General features: G+C 51.9%; 1 protein-coding gene across 1 annotated transcript in view; it reads left to right on the top strand.

Annotated features, from left to right (window-relative positions):
• The window catches only part of LOC147722796 (uncharacterized), a 45,132-nt gene extending 34,611 nt beyond the window's left edge, over nucleotides 1-10,521 (top strand). Inside the window, exons 2-3 of the mRNA XM_086967384.1 lie at nucleotides 280-343; nucleotides 10,025-10,521. Coding sequence (XP_086823510.1) covers nucleotides 280-343; nucleotides 10,025-10,521 — 561 coding nt within the window. The remainder of the gene's footprint in view (nucleotides 1-279; nucleotides 344-10,024) is intronic.
• Nucleotides 10,522-13,955: the final 3,434 nt, after the last annotated feature.

Below are 13,955 nucleotides of genomic sequence, written 5' to 3'. Positions count from 1 at the left end.
TACAACGTACACATGATGCCTGTGTGGACATGGTGCTTATAAATGGCATAACCCAACTGTTATGTGCATGTATGACTGTGGTTATGTTATGTTTGGCCACCACTGCATTAGCAAGCCCATGTGTGCATGCCAATCAAAGTGCACAGAGTCATTAGTACAATGTGTGAATCCCCTACAAAGTGACATAGCATTTCCTGTGACTGAAAAGTTGTTCCTCATGTTTATGTAACGTCTCTGGATGCCATGCAATGACACATATTTTATTTGGTTCACTCACAGATGGTCGGCGACCCATCACGCAGGGTGACGTGGATCGTTTCAAGGACCCAAAAGCCACTGGTGAGTAATTGTAATGTAAATTGCCATGTGTGATGTAATGGATGTCATTGAGTAATGCAACACACGGTAGTTTTGCAATGCTGGTGTGTTCCGCATGTCACGGGGCCCCAAGGTGCTGAGTATTGTTATGTTATTATTCAGACAATATGTATAAGAGTGTGGTTAGACGCATATCTATCTAAGTTGTGACTTTGTCCATGAAGGGACAATGCAACTGCTCTGATTACCTGTGCATGACATCCAGCACAGATTATAGCTAAATATCCAATGATCCAGGGATCATGCAGGCATTACACTACAGGATTTTCACACATGGCTACATATTAACAAGACCAGCCAGAAGATATATCCACGCTTCATCTGCAGTACACTGCCACTGAAGCGGACATTGAGGTTTACTTATATGCCCTGGGACATACCCATATCATGCCAGGTTAAGGTCATGTCATGTGTAAGGTATGAATAGATCACATATCATCCACACAAGGTTTGAAGGTCCTTTTGCAGTGTAAATCAGATTAAACTGTGCCATAGAGGTTCAAGGCAATGTTGCACCACATATTGGGAACAGGCAAGTTTACCAACTTTCACAGGAGAGTTTGTGTTGATAGATGGATAATGGGTGAGGGGGCAGTTCATTACAACGCCAAGGGGCAAGAGAAGTGGGGGGGCGTGGCCAAGTGCCGATCATGGTGGACGTGTAGCTCCGGAGCTCCGTCCTTAGCCCGAACTACAAGCTGATTATCCTGCTATCCTGACCTGCAGCCCACCTGCATTCGGTGCCCAAAAGCCCCGGGGGCGACCGGCGTACAGCGGACGAGCGCTGCTCCTCCAAGGCTCACACCGTGAGGGCGCCGGGACCTTGGTGACTGCTGCGGCCTGTGACACAGAGTGAGACCCCGGTCTCGATTTGTGGCCTGTTTGGCACACCCTCGGTCATTGACTGGCTTTGGAAGGGACCTCCGCCTGGAGATCCGGCGGACGCTTTGCCACGGCATCGCGACATCCTGCGGGGGGCCCCCCGCGCCGCCTGTGACCTTATTACCTCCTACATCGGCCTTCTGGACACTCGCTGGTCCCCTCTGCTGCGGGACCCGCTGGCCGACCGGGACTCTGGACCCGACACAGCAAATCGCCACGCAACTGCAGCGCCTGAGCCCCGGACCCCCCGCTGGAGTAAAGAACGGGTCCAGTGAGACGCACGGCCCGCCATCGGCACTGCACACGTGAAGTCTGCTCACGGCACACCGCGCCGGGAGGCAGAGGGAAGCCCGGCAGCTAGAAGGCACTGCAGGCGCCATTTTGTTTGCACCCCGGAGCGGGGCCCGGGACATTGGGAACTCGATCTCGGCAATTGGCACACCCGGACACCGGCGCGGACGGACATTCTGCAGTAGGAGTGCGCGAGGCTGTCCACTCCCAAGGTCAGTGTCCACTTGCATTGCGGCATACCTGCGACCTCACGGACTGGAGCTGGGGACATCAGGCATACGTGGGGGGAAGGAGACTCGCTCTGTGAAGCCCTGACGCCACACTGCGAACCTAGCGCCTACCGCGATACTGGCCATTGAAGCTGCCTCTACTCGTCGCCTTCCCTGGCCTGTGGACTCCCCCCTGCACCTTGCACAGCCAGGTACTTACCGGCTATCAAGACCACCAACGGAGCCCCACCCCGCCTTGTAACAACACCGCGACCCGCCGACCGCTGTCACCCGGGCACAAACTGGCCTGCAACTCTCCCGGCTGACCCGGAGGCTGCGCCGCAATCACCTGCATCCAGCGGAACCTGGGTACCTTGCTTCTAAGCCCGGCGCTCTTGCGTAGACACTCGCATAAGGGAGTCCGGAGACCACGAATACTCCAGCGTCACCCTGCTCACCAGGTCAATGGGTAGACACAGGGGCAGGAACCAGGACTTAGGCGCTCCAGCAGACATGCAGTCCACAGGCTCAGAAGACCCTCTGGCCTCCTCGAACGCGGAAATCATTCCGCCAACGGGAAAAGGATCTCAGGACGCCAAGTTGGACCTAATCCTTAACGAAATACGCGCCACACGCGAAGCGTTAGAATCACGCATGGACAGCATGGCGACCGGCCTATCCCTATTGCGGGCCGACCACAACAAGCTGGCGGAGCGAGTCTCGGAGCAGAAGATAGCACTAAATGACCTCATACCCCAGCAGACGGAGCATTCCACGAAACTGGAGGCCGTGGAGAAGCAACTCAAACAGCTATGGGACAGGGTGGACGATGCGGAGGGACGAGCCCGCCGCAACAACGTCCGCATCCTTGGTATTCCGGAGCGAAGCGAGGGGAGGGACCCCACCCGATTCGTCGAGGACTGGCTGCGAAAACTGGTGGGCCAGGACGACCTTACGGCCTTATACAGCGTGGAGCGGGCACACAGGATGCCATCGCGCCCCCCGCAACCGGGAGCGCCCCCCCGACCATTGATTGCGCGCCTACTCCATTACAAAGACCGAGACACCGTCTTGAGAGCGGCAAGGGAAAAGGCGCCTATACGCTTCGAAGACAAAAACATATCAGTGTACCCCGACTTCACGCCCACGGTACAGAGAGCCCGGTCCACTTTCCTGGGGGTGAAGCGCAAACTCAGGGACAGAGACATGAAATATGCGCTGTTATTCCCTGCAAGACTCAAGATACTACACGGCAACAAATCCCACTTCTTCGACTCGCCGGAAGAGGCGGAGGAATGGATGGAAGTCACTCTCACCCCTCCGGCCTCCCAAGACCCACTCGCAGACGACCACAGTGGGGGTCACAAAGCGTCACAGGGCCGACGAAACAATCCTTCCACTTCTGGACAACACCCCACGCGAGGCACACAGATGAACGCTCGATCACCCGGGGACCAGACGGCGGGTCCTACTTCAACTGCAACATCACGGATGCGATTAACGGAGGAGGCGCTGGCCGCCCACGACGCGGGAGCAACCGTGGACGGGGGCACCGTCACCACCGACACCCACACTGAGGTTTCCGGGTCGGTGGACAGCCTACAGCTGTTCCCCAGGATCACGGCCCAGATGGCAGAGGAGTTCTGACTATTGGCATGATTGATCCTCTCCAGGTGGTAAAGTATGAACGGCCCCTCTTCCTCATACATGGTGGGTTGCAGGAGGGCGTACCCCTATCCAGGGCTACCATGCCAAAGCAGACCATCAAGAGACAGTCCACAGAGGCCTGCTTCCCCCGTTTTGAACATGGAACACACTGACTTGTGCCCACGTTGGGCACCCTTGTTTGGCTCCCGAGCCCGTTGGCCTGGGAACCTTTTAGTTCAGGGGTTATATGTTTACAAGGCACTCTCCCCTGGCACCACAACGAACCTAACATGGTCACTTATAAGCTCCGCTCCACCACCGCACACAGATGGATATGGGACCTCTTAATGTATATCAATTGTGCACCTGGAATGTACGGGGACTGGGCTCGATACACAAACGCCACAGAATCCTGGCCCAACTTAACCGTAGAGGGACGCAGATAGCTTGTCTGCAAGAGACACATTTGAACAGTGCTGAGACTGTGAAGTTACGCAAAAAATGGAGAGGACAGCTCTTTGCTACCTCCTATTCTGCGTTCTCAAGGGGGGCGGCGATCTGGCTCCGCAACTCTGTCCCCTTCAAGGCATTAGAACAGAAGATTGATAAGGAGGGGCGTTATGTATTTGTACGGGGTTCACTGGATGGGAATGCCATTGTGTTCGGCTGTGTGTACTCCCCAAACACAGGCCAATCAGAATTCTTGCTTACACTAAATGGGATGCTGGCTGACTGGGCTGACCACCAATGGATCATTGGGGGGGATTTCAACGCTGTACTCGATCTTACACTGGATAGGTCACACCCCCCCCTGTTGGCCACTGAGAGCAGAAAACAGGCGGAAGCCCTGGCACGTTGGGCTGAAGGCTGGGACTTGGCAGACGCATGGCGCAGCACACACGCACAGGAGAGGGAATATACCTTTTTCTCCCCGCCCCACCAGCTCCACACGAGAATTGACCATGTCTTCTGCTCCCGCTCCCTGATGACCTCAATTGTACAGGCCCAACACATGGGGAAAACCCTGTCCGACCACAACCCTGTTGAACTCACCTGGCACTGGGGCAAGTTGACGCCCCCAATCCCGACATGGCGACTACCCCCTGACCTGCTTGAAGACACAGTTTTTAGATCGTCCCTTTCCGACACTATAGACACATACTTCACCACAAATGCGAACACAGCCAGCACCCGTCAGATCGAATGGGACGCCTTTAAGGTCTGTCTCAGGGGAGAGGCGATGGCCGCTCGAGTGGGCAGAAAGAAAGAGGTCATCATTCAATTGAAGGAAGTGGAGGGTTCCCTAGCGTCCCTAGAGAGTGAGGCAGCGGGCACCAATGCACATTTCACCCCACTACAGGAGGCCCACATCAGACACGCAGAGCTCCTGGAAGACCTAAGGCTCCTGGATTACAGAGAACACACAAACAGGCAGCATACGCAGGCAGACCGTGCTGGTACCCTTCTGGCCCGGATACTGCGTGATTCCCCACCATGCCACCCAATCTTGGAAATTGTGGACCAAACAGGCACTCCAGCTACCACACAAATAGGGATTAATACGGCGTTCAGGGACTACTACACCACACTATACAGCCCCCCCCCGCCCCTGGCGGAGTTCGCCTATGAGACTTTTATGGGGGACCTGGTCCTGCCCCGGCTTACCGACGTGCAAAGCAAAGCCCTACAGCGCAACATCTCACTAGCGGAAATCAGACAGGCGATACGAGCCCTCCCTAGGAACAAGGTCCCAGGGACCGACGGCCTCCCGGCCGAATTCTACACGACGTTCATAGATCTATTGGCCCCACGTTTACATACTCTCTATCTGGAAGCCTTACGAACTGCCTCCCTGCCGCAATCGTCCATGCAGGCGTTGATCACATCTCTCTTAAAGCCAGGTAAAGAAGGGCTCCAGCTGGCCGACTACAGACCCCTATCCCTCCTGAACACTGACTCGAAGATCTTGAGTAAAGTGCTGGCGACGAGACTCATTCAATATATACCCCAGTTGGTCCATCCGGACCAATGTGGTTTTGTGCCGGGCCGGAGCACGGCCATGAATCTCAGACGCTTGGCCCAACTGATGTTGGGAGGCATGGGGGGTACGAGCCAGGAGGGCTGCGTCTCACTAGACCTGAGACAGGCGTTCGACTCCCTTAGATGGGACTACATGTTTGCCACACTCTTGAGATTCGGGATACCGCCCGAATTCGTTGCCTGGGTCAGGCTTCTGTACACTCTCCCTACAGCGCGAGTGCGCACTTCTAGACATATTTCGGGTCCTATAGCTATAGCAAGGGGCACCCGGCAGGGCTGCCCGCTCTCCCCTCTCCTATTTATCCTTGCCCTCGAACCTTTGCTGTGCAGTCTTAGGGCGACAGCCCCCCGCCATGGCATCCAGAGACATGGGACGACACACATTGTGTCCGCCTATGCCGACGACATCATACTGTACCTTCGAGACATACGGGGAGATATGGGCCCTATACCCCAATTGTTTGAGGACTTCAGGGAGATCTCAGGCCTTGCTATAAGTGGACCCAAGTCATATGGGTTCACTTTCAGGAATACAGACTCTTCCACTCCCCTGCCCTTCGCTCCATACGAATTCCAGATGTCAGGTACTACCTTCCGATATCTGGGGATACACATCTACAGGGACGCTGACATGATGATTGACGGCAACCTCGGCAGAACCATGAGAGCGCTGAAAGCGCAAATTCAGTTCTGGCTGACACTGCCCCTCTCTGTTGCTGGCAGAGTGGCCATCTCCAAGATGGTAATGCTCCCTCGCCTAGTTTACCACTTCACCAACCTGCCCTTCCTGATCCCAGCGGCGACGTTTCGGCATCTCGACACGCTGCTCACAGAACTTGTGTGGGGACACGGGCGCCGACGTATAGGCCTCGCCAAACTGCAGCTCCCCTCAGCTTCCGGTGGCATGGGCCTCCCAGACTTTAGGGCGTACAACTATGCGTGCCAACTACAATGGCTGGCCTACTGGGTGGCGGGCCGCAACCTTCACGAGCTCAATATGACAGAGAGGGAACATGAAAGAGGGGACATACACAAGTTGCTCCTACCCCATTCGGACATACCGAGACATGCCCCACCACTCCTCCGGCTGGCGGTGTCATATTGGCGGAAGGCAGTGAAATACACTTCCCCCACAACATCTTATGCCCCCACGATCCCGCTTCTGGGCATCCCACTGGGCTCGGGTACACTGACAGCAAACAAACTGACGCAGTGGCAGGACATAGGGGTGTCCCACGTGGGTGACCTGTTCGCGGAGGGACGCCTACTGTCCTTCACAGACTGCAGGGCTATGCATAGCGTCCCTAGAGGCTCATTCCTATTACATGCAGGCCTCAGACACTATATAACACACACCTGGGCGCCTGAAGGCCAGGAGCCAGCTACCAACCCCCTGATTACAATGCACTACCTCATGGGCACGGGCAGCCACCTGACCAAATGGCTCACTGCTAGCATAAAAGCAGGGAGGGCAACACCACTAACAGCACTCAGGTCAGCATGGGAAGGAGACATTGGTAGGCCGCTAAGGGACAAAGAATGGGAACGCATCCTCCAGTTCCCCAAGAAGGTAGCTAGAAACCCCAAGTACAAGTTTATTCAGCTGATGCTGCTGCATAGGGCCTACCTGACCCCACATCGCCTGCATACGATGTTTCCCGACGCGAGCAGCAGCTGCCCCCGGTGCGACGCTGACGACGCATCACTAATACACATGCTCTGGCAATGCCCAAAGTTGGGTCATTACTGGGCCACCGTGGCTGACTCGCTTGAGAGTGCCGGTGCCCTATCCCGATCGCTCACCATAGAACACGCACTACTAGGATTGGGCCCGTCAACACGCACAAGGACCGTGGCGGCACGTTTCACAGACCTGGCCCTACTACTAGCAAAACGAGCAATCACGATGAGGTGGAAGTCCCCCAGACCCCCTGACCCGGATTTATGGAAAACAGAGGTGATTAGGTGGGGCAAGGCAGAGGGCGAGGCATTGCAGCGGGAGGAACACAGAGGTCTCAGGAAAACACTGATCTCCCTGGACTGGTACACGGTACTGGGGACTTTCGAGACTGGGGGGGTAGAGGTAGAGGAAGGGGGGGACACAGATGACTCGATACAGGCGGGATGATGGGGTCCGGCCCCCTAGGACATTCATGATGTATGGTGCACTGTGCTGGGGTACGGGGAACCCTGAACCATTGACAGTGCTATGGCCACCAGCCACTGTGTGTGGGGTGAAAAGAGGAATAGTCAGAATCACTGTACTTTACGGAGCAACAGGTGACCAGGATGTAATAGTCACATTTACTCGCATATGTGGGGAGTGCCGGGAGGGGTTTTACCGGGTGGGGGAGGGAGCGGGTATGTTAGGGGATTGTTCAGTTGCTGTGATTTCAGACGAAAATGGAAAATCAAGGATACTACACGCTTGTGAATACTGAGCAGACTTATGAATGTGACGTACAGGTTATTGCTATGCCCGAGTATGTATGTAACTGCTCCAATTACTATGCTAATAAAAAGATTTTCAAAAAAAAAAAAAAAAAAAAAAAAAAAAAGGGGCAAGAGAAGTTACCTAGCATAGCCATGTTGAGAGGGACTGACACAAGACTGGGTCATGAATGTTTTATACCAGGATCTAAGTGGTCTATTTTGCCCATCCCAGTTCTTCTCCTTTATGAGGTCTTTAGGTCCTGGGTTAGACAGGGTGTCATGCATGCAACTCTGACTCTTAAACTTCCTTTTCTGCCGCATGATGAGCCTGTGGTGTATTTTCTATGTAGGTGTGGGAAGGGTTATAGGTGACAGGTCGTGAGTCAGTGTGGCTGGCAGATTCTGCAGGGTCTGCTGTTTGACACAAATTTTTAAATGTTGTCATAAAATCTGAGGATTGCTGTCATCGGTGTGGCTGATGGGCAGGCCCTGCAGCAAAGGGTTCCTTGCTTCAATAGGATGGCATTTGGAGTTATTCCATATTTTACACATGAACCCGTAGCAGGTGAAAATTACCTGGCTGACGGGCTTTGTCCAGGACAGGGCATGTTGTTTTGTTAGGCGTAGGTCTAAGATCACATGTTTGCAAGGGGGACAGGAGCACAGTTCCAGCTGCCACCTTTCATGTGAACAAGATACCTCAGGGCTGCCAAACGGAATGAGGTCTGTTTTACTGCTGTTTCGTTTGAGTTTGTTGATGCTCTTCTAGTTACTCATGTTAAACATGCTGTTTGTACAACAGAGACGTGTGTCAGTGTAGTTTGTCCCACACATACTCAATTACTGGTTATTGTCAGCATACAATACGCTTAGATGAGCCGTACAATTTCCCAACGTTGCCCAGCAGGCTCAAGTATAGAATGAACAGCATTGGACTTAGGATAGATCCTTGCCCCATGACCAGGACAGCTATGTGATTTCTCAGGTGCATATCGTCAAGGCCTTTATGGCGTGTTTTGCAGCTGTTTCCTGCCGATGTACGCAGCAATATTGTGGAGAACTTTCTTCATATTCTTGACACCTGTTGTTGGTAGGGGTGTCCCGGTCTTCTTCCCATGCATGTAGGCTGAGCTTACATTGAGTTTCCATTGACATATTCATACAGCCACACTGGCAAACATGTAAAAGAGTGGCTGTCTTGTCAGTGACTACATGACCTGTACACATTTTCTTTTTTTTATTGCAAGATTGAATTGACATCTCAATCGAGTACATTATCAAGCCTACAACCCTGGGGCTGGCTAAAATCAACATTACTTAGTTTAGCTAGGATTCACACAGCTATTTAGCCGACAACCAACGGTCCGGCAGCATATCTTCTAGCATGTATCGCAATTGTGTCGTAACTATTACATACATAAATAAGTATCATCTTGCTTTTTGTAATTTCAATAACATAACAAAACTTTTGACTCAATAGTTACACAAGTGACATCATGTGCTGTTCCTCATCTGCTCCTACCACACGACAATTACTACATCCCCACACCCACCCCGCATTCCCACCTCCCGGCCCCGGCTCTAAACTATTCAAGTGATCTACGACCCTACCTTCCACTACCTTCTGAAGAGTCCAGTAATCTGTCCCTGCAAATGCTAAACATCATCCATCTCATCCCCGGAGCTATCAATATCCTCCTCCTCTAAGGGTTCACATAGATGCCTGTACACATTTTCAGATAGACACACATGTCGGCACATGTGCATCGTACAGCAGTAGCAGCAGCGTGTCACAGGGTCAGATGAGGGTGGTGCTGCCCATGGCGGGGTAGTGCCACACTACTAATGTTAATTGGACTACTTGCACACTCTCAGGATGCACAAAGGTGACATGTTATCACTGTCTCATTTGGCGTCTAATTTGTCAGTACATCACACCTGCCATGTACTGTCATGTCACGTTCCAGGGCCTGTATTGTGGAAAGTAGGGCTTGTCAATTATGTGGACAGGTCACTTTGAGACGTTACAGGATGTGACATGTGTGTTGCCTCCCATGTGGTATGTGATTTGTGCCAAATAATATGATGATAGGCAAATGAACCAGTGTCATTGTTTTGGGATTGACATTTCCTATTTTTTTCAGACAACATGAATGCAGAGGAGACACACGCATTCAATGTGGCTAAGGAACGGTGGGTTCACATCCGCAAGGCTAAGAAGGGGTACAGGTCCATGGCACGGAAATACGCGGCTGCTCGGAAGGATGGGACCTGGCATGCGATGCCAGAGGCTGTTGGAAACAGAGACAAGTCAAAGAAATCCAAGGCTGGTGGCAAGGCTGGCGGAGTTAAGAAATCTAAGACAGTGGTCCCACCTGGTATTCCCATCCCAACCACTGCAGCTATTCCGAGTACCAGCAGCCAGGGGCCAGCTCAAGCTGCACCCAGCCAGGGAGCAGCCCAGTACACAACAGCCCAGGATCTAGGGGCACCCACCACAACGCCGCCAATGGCTGAGACACAAAAAGAGATACTAATTGAGCTGGCCAGGAACAATAACTTGCTCCCCGATGTGCGGAATGAACTGATAACCCTGAACCGGCGGGTGAATGTTATTGCTGTTAAACTTGGAATACCGTAAACCTGGACTTCTTCTGCCCCACACCCCTCTTCTGCCTTCCCTCCTTGTTCTTAGTTATTTGGTTGTATATAGTTGTATAATATGATTTAGATGTAGAATAGTTTTAGATTAGGTATAGTTAGTTTAGTGTAGGGAGATATTGTTAGGTTAAGATAGTGTTGGGGCTAAGTTTATTTTCTCTTTGGGTGGGGGGTTTATGTCATTTTGTAGTTTGTGTAGTAGGGTTTATTTAGTATTACATGTGTAGTTTAGTTTATTATGTGTGTAGGGATTTTAGATATAGTGTTAGTTTTAGTGTTTAGTGTAGGTTATATTTCATACAATAAATAATTTTGAATTGGTTACTACTAGCATTGGTGTCAGGTAGGTTGCAGAGTGTGGGTCTTCACACATTGTATGTTTCTCAGGTCATCAGTGGTGTGATCCCTGTATGTGTGACTTTGGATGCAACCTGTTACTGGGATGCATGTATAGTGTTCAGTACACCTTAGGTGTGGTATCTGTTGACTTGCATGGTTGACAGATTACATTGGATTTATTGTGTATGGGCAAAATCTGGGGGCATATTACCAAGGGCATTCTCGCAGTATTAGGTGGACTTTTTCCTGCTCATGCGTCAATAATTTTGTCTCCCTATTACCAAGCTGTCGCTAACACCAGTTAGCAACAGCTTGTAGGCGATAGCAGGCCTTAAGGGGCCCACTTTGCATATCTGCGATAATTATCGCTAATGACATGCAAAGTGGGCGTGCCAAGATGTTAGCGACTGAAAACAGTTGCTAGCATCTCTGAGTCCTATTAATAACTTTTGGAAATATTTGCGCTAAGCGCAAATATCTCCAAAAGCTAACGCCTGCTAAAAGCAGTTCTTAGCGATGTTATCCAATGGAAGGTGGATAACATGGCTAAGAGCATTGTCACGATAATGCATGTATATCGCTGATTTTTCTGCCATATTGATGCATTTCGCTGGATTTTTACCGCTTTTGAGATGAACCTTGATAATATCACGGTATCTCAGCGGTAAAAACTCCTCGGTGCTCGGCGATAGGTTTTGCTATTGCTTGGTAATATGCCCCCAGCTAGTTAGCGTTCTGCTATATTGCACTAAATGGCAAGACAGTCCACATTTTTGCAAAGTTGCTGGCGTACTTGTGCATTTTGTTGCAATTTGTACAAATTTGTGCCCACATGTGCCTGTCACTTTGCCAGCACACCATAATGCAACAAGGTCCGTTGAGTGTACTGCCCTTTATAGTGTGTACGGCCGAGAAGATGTTTCATACTGCTAGTGTGTGGTGGAGGTTGCCAAACAGGGAGACGTACTATGGGAGTTCACATGCATCTTGTTTAGAAGGGGTCAGAGACCAAGCAGAGTAGCAGGTGAGGAGAATGCAGGCACCTTGTCACAGGAGCTTCACAGGGATGGGGCTTGGGAAAGTAATGGATGCTAATATATGTTTGGCTCTGGACCCCAGAATCCTACAGATGTCCAAGATTGCTCTGCTGCGCGTGTTGGTACATAGCCATTCAGATCCTGCTCAGTGTGTTCATGCGCATGCAGCTGCTGCTGCAGGACATTGTCCCATGTCATACTTTAATGCCCCATACAGGACTATGCTGGCGCTGGGCAGTAGGGTGCAGGGGCATGCAGATGCACATACCTGTGCCAAGGGGGACAGATGTTTGTTGGTGCTGTGTAGGTAGTTATGACTTTAGATTTTGACTGCACTGACGGTGTTACAACCCACACAGATAGGGAGCATCCAGGCACAAGACTTCATGGTGCAAGGGCATGATCATGCTGTGCGTTACGGGTATATATGTACTGGTGGCAGGGGGTAACTTGGCACAATATGTGCTCACACCCTGAGGGACCACAGGCAATAGTGCTAAATTATATTTTCACACTGGGAGGGCTCAGGGGCAGTTCTGCTGCACGGGGCTCAGACACACAGGTCTCCCAGGCAGTTTAGCTACGCCACCCTCTGGTTCCTCACAGCACCCTCTGGTTCACACCTGCCACCATTTTGTTCTTCACACCACCCTCTGGTTCATCACTGCCACCCTCAAGCTCACCACCCACACAGATTTATTCCTCAACACTGCCAGTCATCTCCACTTCCAGATCCACACCAACCCCAACACCACCCGGCAGAGGTACACTCTTCTCCAGCCCCCCCAGACCACATTGTCAATTGAGCTAATCCCTCGCCTACCTCACCTGCAACCATGCACTCACCTCCACAGACTACATCCTCCTTGTGGAGCTGACATTCCAGCTCAGGAAGAAGAACAACACCAACTCCAGAAGCCTGTCAGCCACACTAGCCAACCTCAGCCTCAGCCAACTCGTCACCCCACCCACCCATCCACCCTTCCACCCACGCCGCTGGTCACACATTGGACACCACCTTCTACACAGGCACCCACGTTACTTTAGTACTCAACACCTGTTTCCACAGGACTGTACCGTGCTGCATCCATTCCCCCTTCAATGTACAGTCCACAGACCACCGCACACAACGGGTAACTCACCACTGATGTAGGAGAGTGACTGTAGACCAGCTAATCACCACCCTTACCCACATGCCACACAACAACTCCACCAACTCCAACGCTGCAGGCCGCCACCTCAGGCAGTGTATGTACAACTGTGACAACACACTTGTGCCACTCAAGGAACCCTGTTATACCCACACCAGCAGGCCAGCCGCCACGTTCACCAATGTGCTGGTGTGTATCCTGAGTTGGATGCCGGAAACAGGAGTGGTTATTGGTCACCATATACACTCCAGACAACCACGCAGACCACAAGCATGCCATACACATACATCTCCACCTCTTGTGATTGGCCAAGCGTTGCTCCTTCTAAACCTAACTGGATGACAACACACACGGGAGCAAGGGTCTCTTCTGCATCGTAAGGGAACTCTCGGGCTCCAGCGTCAACACCAACAAGATGACTCACTGAGTAGAACTGTGCAACTCACTAGCCATCTTCTTCTACTGCTAGCTCGCTGATATCCATAACAGCTTCAACACGACACCCACCCAAACTCTGCCAGGGCCCACCTCCCCTGTGTACACCAGCAGCGCATGCCACCTGACCTCCCGGTCCAATGCCAACAGCTACAAGATACACAAGGTTATGTACTCCATCCACTCACGCTCCCAGTCACACCTATTCCCACACCACGTATGTAACATGGCAGATGCTGCTATCTGAGCTGTTTACAGTACAGCAATATTTCCATGGAGCTTGGAACACAACTTAATCTACACCCTCCTCAACTAGCCGAAGCCAGGCCACATGGACCTGATGTGCTTCCAGCATTTCTCCCTGCTCCAGTTTCCAGGGCCGATCACTGGGAATAGTTCAACATGCAAATGGCCCACCACCTGGTAGACAACAACATCCAGTACCCATCCCA

This window comes from Lissotriton vulgaris, chromosome 4_1 (genome assembly GCF_964263255.1).
Source record: "Lissotriton vulgaris chromosome 4_1, aLisVul1.2, whole genome shotgun sequence".
In the NCBI taxonomy this organism is placed as follows: domain Eukaryota; kingdom Metazoa; phylum Chordata; class Amphibia; order Caudata; family Salamandridae; genus Lissotriton; species Lissotriton vulgaris.
This window is presented reverse-complemented; position numbering and strand designations above follow the sequence as displayed.